This window comes from Notothenia rossii (genome assembly GCF_949606895.1).
Source record: "Notothenia rossii genome assembly, chromosome: 7".
NCBI classification, from domain to species: Eukaryota; Metazoa; Chordata; class Actinopteri; order Perciformes; family Nototheniidae; genus Notothenia; species Notothenia rossii.
The window spans coordinates 85,328,007-85,338,888 of record NC_136905.1 but is presented as its reverse complement, the minus strand read 5'-3'; the positions used below and the strand labels follow the sequence as shown (position 1 = coordinate 85,338,888).

At 48.8% G+C, this 10,882-nt stretch overlaps 1 protein-coding gene across 1 annotated transcript in view; it reads left to right on the top strand.

The window, feature by feature from the left end:
* Nucleotides 1-10,882, top strand: part of syne1b (spectrin repeat containing, nuclear envelope 1b) — a 165,932-nt gene that overhangs the window by 22,184 nt on the left and 132,866 nt on the right. Inside the window, exons 9-15 of the mRNA XM_079692895.1 lie at nucleotides 613-714; nucleotides 5,756-5,959; nucleotides 6,094-6,301; nucleotides 9,043-9,155; nucleotides 9,455-9,660; nucleotides 10,348-10,497; nucleotides 10,770-10,882. The exon at nucleotides 10,770-10,882 is cut by the window's right edge and continues 179 nt beyond it. Coding sequence (XP_079549021.1) covers nucleotides 613-714; nucleotides 5,756-5,959; nucleotides 6,094-6,301; nucleotides 9,043-9,155; nucleotides 9,455-9,660; nucleotides 10,348-10,497; nucleotides 10,770-10,882 — 1,096 coding nt within the window. The remainder of the gene's footprint in view (nucleotides 1-612; nucleotides 715-5,755; nucleotides 5,960-6,093; nucleotides 6,302-9,042; nucleotides 9,156-9,454; nucleotides 9,661-10,347; nucleotides 10,498-10,769) is intronic.

The following is a 10,882-nucleotide window of genomic DNA, read 5'->3' as shown; positions in this document are numbered from 1 at the left end:
TCAGTGAGCGACAGGAGCTCTATTGTTAATCTTTAATGTTGTTTTTGTTTCAAATTCATTGAAGAGCACAAAGATAACATGTTAAATGTGTTTGTGTTGCATGGAGGCAGACTCCATCAAAACAACAGATCTCTAATGTTGTGATGAAACTAGCTTCAGAGCGAGTGAGACTAGTTTAACCTTCTTGAGTCTCTGATGAGTATCTTTCTTTACAACGTGCCTGACTCAGCTGTTTCCTCTGAGCATCCATCAGCTGCCCTGCCCCCCCCCCCCCTCAGGGCTCAGAACCCTTCCCTCTCAACACTTCACCCAGACTTTCAGAAATGCTCAACCTCACATGTCCCTGCGTGTTGTTGCTTTGTTTACTCTCAAACTCTGGATTTATTTGAAAGAGCTGTTTGTGCTTTCTAGGATAAACCATTGCTCGACAGACTTTAGGAACAAACTGTGAATTTATCATTTGAAAAAGATGTGTAAAAAGTGTGTGACCCACGTTATTACTTTAAACTCATTCACACACTATTACATATATATATAATATAGCCTCTCCCAGATATTGAGAGTAACCCTTGGAAGCCTCTCACGGAGCTCTAATGGAGGTCTCGTGCTCAGGTGGAGCTGCTGGAGAAGGAGCAGAGGGTGGAGACGCTGCAGAGCAAAGTGTCCGAGCTGAGGAGGTGCAGTCAGAGCGAGGAGACCCCCGCCAAGCTGCAGGTAAGCCCAGATGGAACTGTGTGTATCCCCTCTGAGTGAAACACACGACTCACACAAGGTAACAATTAACATAATGTAGAAAACTAATTCAAATAACAAGACAGCAAAAATAAAGTGATGAAGAAACTGACGTTATTATGTATCTAAAGTGATGCTGTATGTCACGAGTGCATGAGTCTCTCTGGTCCCCCCCAGGTACTGAACATTATTAATATGTATCTAAAGTGATGCTGTATGTCACGAGTGCATGAGTCTCTATGGTCCCCCCCAGGTACTGAACATTATTAATATATGTATCTAAAGTGATGCTGTATGTCACGAGTGCATGAGTCTCTACGGTCCCCCCAGGTACTGAACATTATTAGTATATGTATCTAAAGTGATGCTGTATGTCACGAGTGCATGAGTCTCTACGGTCCCCCCCAGGTACTGAACATTATTAATATATGTATCTAAAGTGATGCTGTATGTCACGAGTGCATGAGTCTCTACGGTCCCCCCAGGTACTGAACATTATTAGTATATGTATCTAAAGTGATGCTGTATGTCACGAGTGCATGAGTCTCTACGGTCCCCCCCAGGTACTGAACATTATTAATATATGTATCTAAAGTGATGCTGTATGTCACGAGCGCATGAGTCTCTCTGGTCCCCCCCAGGTACTGAACATTATTAATATATGTATCTAAAGTGATGCTGTATGTCACGAGTGCATGAGTCTCTCTGGTCCCCCCCAGGTACTGAACATTATTAATATATGTATCTAAAGTGATGCTGTATGTCACGAGTGCATGAGTCTCTCTGGTCCCCCCCAGGTACTGAACATTATTAATATATGTATCTAAAGTGATGCTGTATGTCACGAGTGCATGAGTCTCTATGGTCCCCCCCAGGTACTGAACATTATTAATATATGTATCTAAAGTGATGCTGTATGTCACGAGTGCATGAGTCTCTACGGTCCCCCCAGGTACTGAACATTATTAGTATATGTATCTAAAGTGATGCTGTATGTCACGAGTGCATGAGTCTCTACGGTCCCCCCCAGGTACTGAACATTATTAATATATGTATCTAAAGTGATGCTGTATGTCACGAGCGCATGAGTCTCTCTGGTCCCCCCCAGGTACTGAACATTATTAATATATGTATCTAAAGTGATGCTGTATGTCACGAGTGCATGAGTCTCTCTGGTCCCCCCCAGGTACTGAACATTATTAATATATGTATCTAAAGTGATGCTGTATGTCACGAGTGCATGAGTCTCTCTGGTCCCCCCCAGGTACTGAACATTATTAGTATATGTATCTAAAGTGATGCTGTATGTCACGAGTGCATGAGTCTCTACGGTCTCCCCCAGGTACTGAACATTATTAGTATATGTATCTAAAGTGATGCTGTATGTCACGAGTGCATGAGTCTCTACGGTCCCCTCCAGGTACTGAACGTTATTAATATATGTATCTAAAGTGATGCTGTATGTCACGAGTGCATCAGTCTCTACGGTCCCCCCCCAGGTACTGAACGTTATTAATATATGTATCTAAAGTGATGCTGTATGTCACGAGTGCATGAGTCTCTACGGTCCCCCCCAGGTACTGAACATTATTAATATATGTATCTAAAGTGATGCTGTATGTCACGAGTGCATGAGTCTCTACGGTCCCCCCCAGGTACTGAACATTATTAATATATGTATCTAAAGTGATGCTGTATGTCACGAGTGCATGAGTCTCTACGGTCCCCCCAGGTACTGAACATTATTAGTATATGTATCTAAAGTGATGCTGTATGTCACGAGTGCATGAGTCTCTACGGTCCCCCCCAGGTACTGAACATTATTAATATATGTATCTAAAGTGATGCTGTATGTCACGAGTGCATGAGTCTCTCTGGTCCCCCCCAGGTACTGAACGTTATTAATATATGTATCTAAAGTGATGCTGTATGTCACGAGCGCATGAGTCTCTCTGGTCCCCCCCAGGTACTGAACATTATTAATATATGTATCTAAAGTGATGCTGTATGTCACGAGTGCATGAGTCTCTCTGGTCCCCCCCAGGTACTGAACATTATTAATATATGTATCTAAAGTGATGCTGTATGTCACGAGTGCATGAGTCTCTCTGGTCCCCCCCAGGTACTGAACGTTATTAATATATGTATCTAAAGTGATGCTGTATGTCACGAGTGCATGAGTCTCTCTGGTCCCCCCCAGGTACTGAACATTATTAGTATATGTATCTAAAGTGATGCTGTATGTCACGAGTGCATGAGTCTCTACGGTCTCCCCCAGGTACTGAACATTATTAGTATATGTATCTAAAGTGATGCTGTATGTCACGAGTGCATGAGTCTCTACGGTCCCCTCCAGGTACTGAACGTTATTAATATATGTATCTAAAGTGATGCTGTATGTCACGAGTGCATCAGTCTCTACGGTCCCCCCCCAGGTACTGAACGTTATTAATGTATCTAAAGTGATGCTGTATGTCACGAGTGCATGAGTCTCTACGGTCCCCCCCAGGTACTGAACATTATTAATATATGTATCTAAAGTGATGCTGTATGTCACGAGTGCATGAGTCTCTACGGTCCCCCCCCAGGTACTGAACGTTATTAATATATGTATCTAAAGTGATGCTGTATGTTACGAGTGCATGAGTCTCTACAGTCCCCCCCAGGTACTGAACATTATTAATATGTGTATCTAAAGTGATGCTGTATGTCATGAGTGCATGAGTCTCTACGGTCCCCCCCAGGTACTGAACATTATTAATATATGTATCTAAAGTGATGCTGTATGTCATGAGTGCATGAGTCTCTACGGTCCCCCCCAGGTACTGAACATTATTAGTATATGTATCTAAAGTGATGCTGTATGTCATGAGTGCATGAGTCTCTACGGTCCCCCCCAGGTACTGAACATTATTAATATATGTATCTAAAGTGATGCTGTATGTCACGAGTGCATGAGTCTCTACGGTCCCCCCCAGGTACTGAACATTATTAATATGTGTATCTAAAGTGATGCTGTATGTCACGAGTGCATGAGTCTCTCTGGTCCCCCCCAGGTACTGAACATTATTAATATATGTATCTAAAGTGATGCTGTATGTCACGAGTGCATGAGTCTCTCTGGTCCCCCCCAGGTACTGAACATTATTAGTATATGTATCTAAAGTGATGCTGTATGTCACGAGTGCATGAGTCTCTACGGTCTCCCCCAGGTACTGAACATTATTAGTATATGTATCTAAAGTGATGCTGTATGTCACGAGTGCATGAGTCTCTACGGTCCCCCCCAGGTACTGAACGTTATTAATATATGTATCTAAAGTGATGCTGTATGTCACGAGTGCATGAGTCTCTACGGTCCCCCCCCAGGTACTGAACGTTATTAATATATGTATCTAAAGTGATGCTGTATGTCACGAGTGCATGAGTCTCTACGGTCCCCCCCCAGGTACTGAACGTTATTAATATATGTATCTAAAGTGATGCTGTATGTCACGAGTGCATGAGTCTCTCTGGTCCCCCCCAGGTACTGAACGTTATTAATATATGTATCTAAAGTGATGCTGTATGTCACGAGTGCATGAGTCTCTCTGGTCCCCCCCAGGTACTGAACATTATTAATATATGTATCTAAAGTGATGCTGTATGTCACGAGTGCATGAGTCTCTCTGGTCCCCCCCAGGTACTGAACATTATTAATATATGTATCTAAAGTGATGCTGTATGTCACGAGTGCATGAGTCTCTACGGTCCCCCCCAGGTACTGAACATTATTAATATATGTATCTAAAGTGATGCTGTATGTCACGAGTGCATGAGTCTCTCTGGTCCCCCCCAGGTACTGAACATTATTAATATATGTATCTAAAGTGATGCTGTATGTCACGAGTGCATGAGTCTCTATGGTCCCCCCCAGGTACTGAACATATATGTATCTAAAGTGATGCTGTATGTCACATATGCATAGGGTTGGGTATCGTCTGAAATGTTCCGGTTCTTATCGATTCCCCATTCCAAAATGGACCTAAAGTAAAGGACGAAGGTTTGACCACGAGAAGGGAAGTGGCGCTCTGACTACAAATGCTGTGACGGCTCTGTGACACGCTTTGGTCAGCTTTCCTTTTAAAGCCAAAGAGAGCGGTGTGTCGCGCGGCTAGCTGTACCTGGTTCTTCTGGACGTGCAAGCTGCGGGTGCTAGGTCTGGCTATTGATGCCATACTCGGGCTCAGAGACCGCAAGCCATCATTACATTATATTATATTACATTACATTACATTACATTACATTACATTACATTACATTATATTATATTATATTATATTATATCACATGTCACTTGTGAGACGCTTTTATCCAAAGCGACTCACATACTCCATACTGTGGACAATCCCCACAGGAGCACTTTGGGGTGAAGTGTCTCAGGGACACAACGACATGCTGACTGCAGTGGGGTTTGAACCTGTCCTCCCCTGATCCCAACGCACAACCCACTGCGCCACACGCCCCATCAAAAGACTGTACCTTCTTTGATCTCGATGCCGTGCTGTCTTAAATGTTAGCTTACAGAGAGCGACCTGAGGAACACGATTTGGACTTTCCACGGCGTTACACTGCGCCTTGTCCTTTCTCTTTCAGAGAAGTGGAGCCACTCTTTAGAGCGTTTATCGCCATCCGTCTTTGGTGTTCTGACTGAGCCGTGCCTGCTGCTGCTATCTAAACAGATCACAGGCTGCTGTCCGTGACGTCGTCACTTTACTATCCATGTTCTTTCAGATAGCTGCGTAGCCTACGTCCGTGAGATATGTGGGCTTTCTTTGAACTAAAGGTCTACTGCGTTTAGGAACCGGGAAGCAGAACCCAAAGTATGTATTTCTATGGGAACCCAGCAGTTTGTTATCGGATCTCATCTGGAACCCAGTTTCGGTTCCCAACCCAATGAATATAAAGTTATGTATGTCTCATATGCATGACCCTCTACGCCCCCCCCAGGTACTGAACATTATTAATGTCATATGTTCTCCAGGTGCTTCAGACGGACCTCCGGAAGAAGCTCCTCGGTGTGCAGAAGCTGCAGGAACAGGCCTCAGCCAACCTGCAGGACTTCCTGTCCCAGAGGAAGCAGCTGCAGGACTACATTACCCAGATGTCCCTGTGGCTGAAGAGCATGGAGGACTCTCTGATGTCATCGCCCAGCGGCTCCGCCCCCGAGGACATCTGCAGGGTGAAGGTGGGTCAGACAGCAGAGTAGAATCTGTTACTGAAAGTCCTGCAGTATTTCTGTGTGTGAACCTGCATGATGTTTCCTCCCCCTGGTATGTTATTAACCTGTCCCCCCCCCCCCCCCCCCCCCCCATGGTGCAGGAGGTGCAGAAGGAGCTGCAGACCCAGCAGGGGGGCCTGGACTCCAGCAGAGAGGCTCTGAACTCTCTCTGCAGGAAGTTCCCCTCCCAGGAGCTGGCTGATCTGGGCTCAGATCTCACCAACCTCATCAAGACCTTCGAGAGCCTGAACCAGCTGAGTGCCCGCACCCTGGGGGGGCTGCAGACTCACCTGCAAACACACTTCACAGGTGAGGGGGGGGAGACTCACCTGCAGACACACTTCACAGGTGAGGGGGGGGGGAGACTCACCTGCAGGCACACTTCACAGGTGAGGGGGGGGAGACTCACCTGCAGGCACACTTCACAGGTGAGGGGGGGGAGACTCACCTGCAGACACACTTCACAGGTGAGGGGGGTGGGGCTGCAGACTCACCTGCAGACACACTTCACAGGTGAGGGGGGGGGACTCACCTGCAGACACACTTCACAGGTGAGGGGGGGAGACTCACCTGCAGACACACTTCACAGGTGAGGGGGGGGGGAGACTCACCTGCAGGCACACTTCACAGGTGAGGGGAGGGGAGACTCACCTGCAGACACACTTCACAGGTGAGGGGGGGGGAGACTCACCTGCAGGCACACTTCACAGGTGAGGGGAGGGGAGACTCACCTGCAGACACACTTCACAGGTGAGGGGGGGGGAGACTCACCTGCAGACACACTTCACAGGTGAGGGGGGTGGGGCTGCAGACTCACCTGCAGACACACTTCACAGTTGAGGGGGGGAGACTCACCTGCAGACACACTTCACAGGTGAGGGGGGGGGAGACTCACCTGCAGACACACTTCACAGGTGAGGGGGGGGGAGACTCACCTGCAGACACACTTCACAGGTGAGGGGAGGGGAGACTCACCTGCAGACACACTTCACAGGTGAGGGGGGGGGGAGACTCACCTGCAGACACACTTCACAGTTGAGGGGGGGGAGACTCACCTGCAGACACACTTCACAGGTGAGGGGGGGGGAGACTCACCTGCAGACACACTTCACAGGTGAGGGGGGGGGAGACTCACCTGCAGACACACTTCACAGGTGAGGGGGGGGAGACTCACCTGCAGACACACTTCACAGTTGAGGGGGGGGAGACTCACCTGCAGACACACTTCACAGGTGAGGGGGGGGAGACTCACCTGCAGACACACTTCACAGGTGAGGGGGGGGAGACTCACCTGCAGACACACTTCACAGGTGAGGGGGGGGCTGCAGACTCACCTGCAGACACACTTCACAGGTGAGGGGGGGGGCTGCAGACTCACCTTCAGACACACTTCACAGGTGAGGGGGGGGGGGCTGCAGACTCACAGGTGAGAAGTTGTTCCTCCTGCAGAGTCTCTGCGTGAATATGAATAACTCTGTCCCCGAGCTGCTGCTCTCAGTCAGACACGTTAGTTACAGTAGATCAGTCCTCCTGCAGGACCACTGAGTGTAGATGATCCATCAGGAGAAGACCTGATATTAATCCTGGTTCTCCTGGTTCTCCTGTTCTCCTGTTCTCCTGTCCTCCTGGTTCTCCTGGTTCTCCTGTTCTCCTGTCCTCCTGTTCTCCTGTTCTCCTGTTCTCCTGGTTCTCCTGTTCTCCTGGTTCTCCTGTTCTCCTGGTTCTCCCGGTTCTCCTGTTCTCCTGTTCTCCTGTCCTCCTGGTTCTCCTGGTTCTCCTGTTCTCCTGTCCTCCTGTTCTCCTGATCTCCTGATCTCCTGGTTCTCCTGGTTCTCCTGATCTCCTGTTCTCCTGTTCTCCTGGTTCTCCTGGTTCTCCTGTTCTCCTGTTCTCCTGTCCTCCTGGTTCTCCTGGTTCTCCTGATCTCCTGATCTCCTGATCTCCTGGTTCTCCTGTCCTCCTGTTCTCCTGATCTCCTGATCTCCTGGTTCTCCTGGTTCTCCTGATCTCCTGTTCTCCTGTCCTCCTGTTCTCCTGATCTCCTGATCTCCTGGTTCTCCTGGTTCTCCTGATCTCCTGTTCTCCTGTTCTCCGGTTCTCCTGTTCTCCTGGTTCTCCTGTTCTCCTGGTTCTCCCGGTTCTCCTGTTCTCCTGTTCTCCTGTCCTCCTGGTTCTCCTGGTTCTCCTGTTCTCCTGTTCTCCTGATCTCCTGATCTCCTGGTTCTCCTGGTTCTCCTGATCTCCTGTTCTCCTGTTCTCCTGGTTCTCCTGGTTCTCCTGTTCTCCTGTTCTCCTGTCCTCCTGGTTCTCCTGGTTCTCCTGATCTCCTGATCTCCTGATCTCCTGGTTCTCCTGGTTCTCCTGTTCTCCTGTCCTCCTGGTTCTCCTGATCTCCTGATCTCCTGGTTCTCCTGGTTCTCCTGGTTCTCCTGTTCTCCTGTTCTCCTGGTTCTCCTGGTTCTCCTGTTCTCCTGTTCTCCTGGTTCTCCTGATCTCCTGGTTCTCCTGATCTCCTGTTCTCCTGGTTCCTCCTGGTTCTCCTGGTTCTCCTGGTTCTCCTGGTTCTCCTGTTCTCCTGGTTCCTCCTGGTTCTCCTGGTTCTCCTGATTCTCCTGTTCTCCTGGTTCTCCTGGTTCTCCTGTTCTCCTGGTTCTCCTGGTTCTCCTGATCTCCTGATTCTCTTGTTCTCCTGGTTCCCCTGGTTCTCCTGGTTCTCCTGTTCTCCTGATTCTCCTGGTTCTCCTGATTCTCCTGGTTCTCCTGGTTCTCCTGTTCTCCTGATTCTCCTGGTTCTCCTGGTTCTCCTGGTTCTCCTGGTTCCCCTGGTTCCCCTGATTCTCCTGGTTCTCCTGATTCTCCTGGTTCTCCTGGTTCTCCTGTTCTCCTGATTCTCCTGTTCTCCTGGTTCTCCTGGTTCTCCTGGTTCTCCTGATCTCCTGTTCTCCTGTTCTCCTGGTTCTCCTGATCTCCTGTTCTCCTGTTCTCCTGGTTCTCCTGTTCTCCTGTTCTCCTGGTTCTCCTGATTCTCCTGTTCTCCTGGTTCTCCTCAGACCTGGTGCAGGAGTTCCACCGCTGGCTGTCGGAGCAGAAGGAGATCGTGAAGGAGTGCTCGGACCGATCCGGAGACACGAACATCGTGGAGAGAAAGCTGCAGAAACTCAAGGTCCCATATATCTATCCTCAGAGATCTGCTCCGTCACTGAACTGCACATTTATATTTGAATTATACGAATATCATCTTTTATATCATTTTCCTTCATGTTTTTCTGTAAAGCTTTGATTTAAATTAAGATCATTATTTAAGTTATTTTTGTTTTGTTATTTTATGAGATGTTTATACTTGCTTTTATGTTAATTTCCTTTCCTCTGCCCCAAAGCCCCCTGTGTGTGAATGCAGTAACCCCCTACCTGCCAACAGGGGTCAGTGCGGAGCTGTAACGTATCTGTCTGTGCTCTCCACAGGGTGCCATGCAGCGGGTGGAGGAGGGGGAGCAGCGCCTCACGGAGGTGTGTGAGGAGGGGGAGCAGCTGCTCCTCCACCTCCCTAAGGGCAGCGCGGGCCAGGTGCAGCAGCAGCTCTCCTCTCTGCAGCTGGACTGGGACGGCTTCGTGGAGACATGCAGGCAGAACCAGCAGATCCTGGAGGACGGACACTCGCTGCTGCGCGGGTGAGGGGGGGGGGAGGGGTAACACCTTTATTTAAACCTTTAAGGGGGGAGACCCTGATCTGATCAACTCTGTGTTTAACCCATAAGAGCCCACGCTGACACAGACAGGACATTAACGTTCTGGAAAGTTCCTTATTCACTCGACTCCTTCTGAACTACATGTCAGCAGAATCAGGAGATGCTGTGTTACAAGATGAGCCTCATATGATCAAAGGTGTTCTGATAGATATGTAAAGAATAAGAGTTTCATCTGAGATACGACTCAGAGTGAGATGTTTGACTGAACTAGATGATACGACTCAGAGTGAGATGTTTGACTGAACTAGATGATACGACTCAGAGTGAGATGTTAGACTGAACTAGATGATACGACTCAGAGTGAGATGTTTGACTGAACTAGATGATACGACTCAGAGTGAGATGTTTGACTGAACTAGATGATACGACTCAGAGTGAGATGTTTGACTGAACTAGATGATACGACTCAGAGTGAGATGTTTGACTGAACTAGATGATACGACTCAGAGTGAGATGTTTGACTGAACTAGATGCTGCAGGAGCCTCTGCCTCACTGCAGTGTTACTCCTGGAGTCGTGATGTCTCAGGAGCAGAGACACATTCTGACTGGATCCCAGACACTGGGCAGGGTCTCCAGAGTTCGTAGTGTAACGCCCCCGCTGTGTGCAGGTTGGAGGGCCGTCTGAAGAAGCTGCGCTGGTGGCTGGACCTGATGGAGCAGAGGATGACCTCCGACCTGATGGAGGCTCTGCAGCGCGGCCCGGAGAGAGCAGCGCTGCAGCAGGTGGAGGAGTTCCAGCAGGAGGTGCTGAAGGAGAGGTGAGGAGTGTTTGGAGATACTCAGGAGGGCATTGTCTCCAAATGGGTTTTTGTCACGTGCTCCGGCTCCCTCTGCTGATAGCATAAAACTATTTGGATGTAAAAATTGCTATTTTAAGATCTTGGTGATTGTTCCTGATCACAGCGTGGGGCACACAGGATGGGTCTGAGAGCCCTCCGTTTCAAACCTCACAAACAGTTCTGTTTTTTCAGTTTCTGTCTGTGAACAGTGGTTTCATGTTGATATTTATTAACCCTTCCTCCCCCTGCAGGGACTCTTTTGAGCGTCTGTGCCAGGAGGCGCAGGCACTGAACGAGGGGGGGCGGGGCGACGGCAGTGAGACCCGGGTGTCTGCGCAGCTGCAGTCGCAGTCGCAGGCTCTTC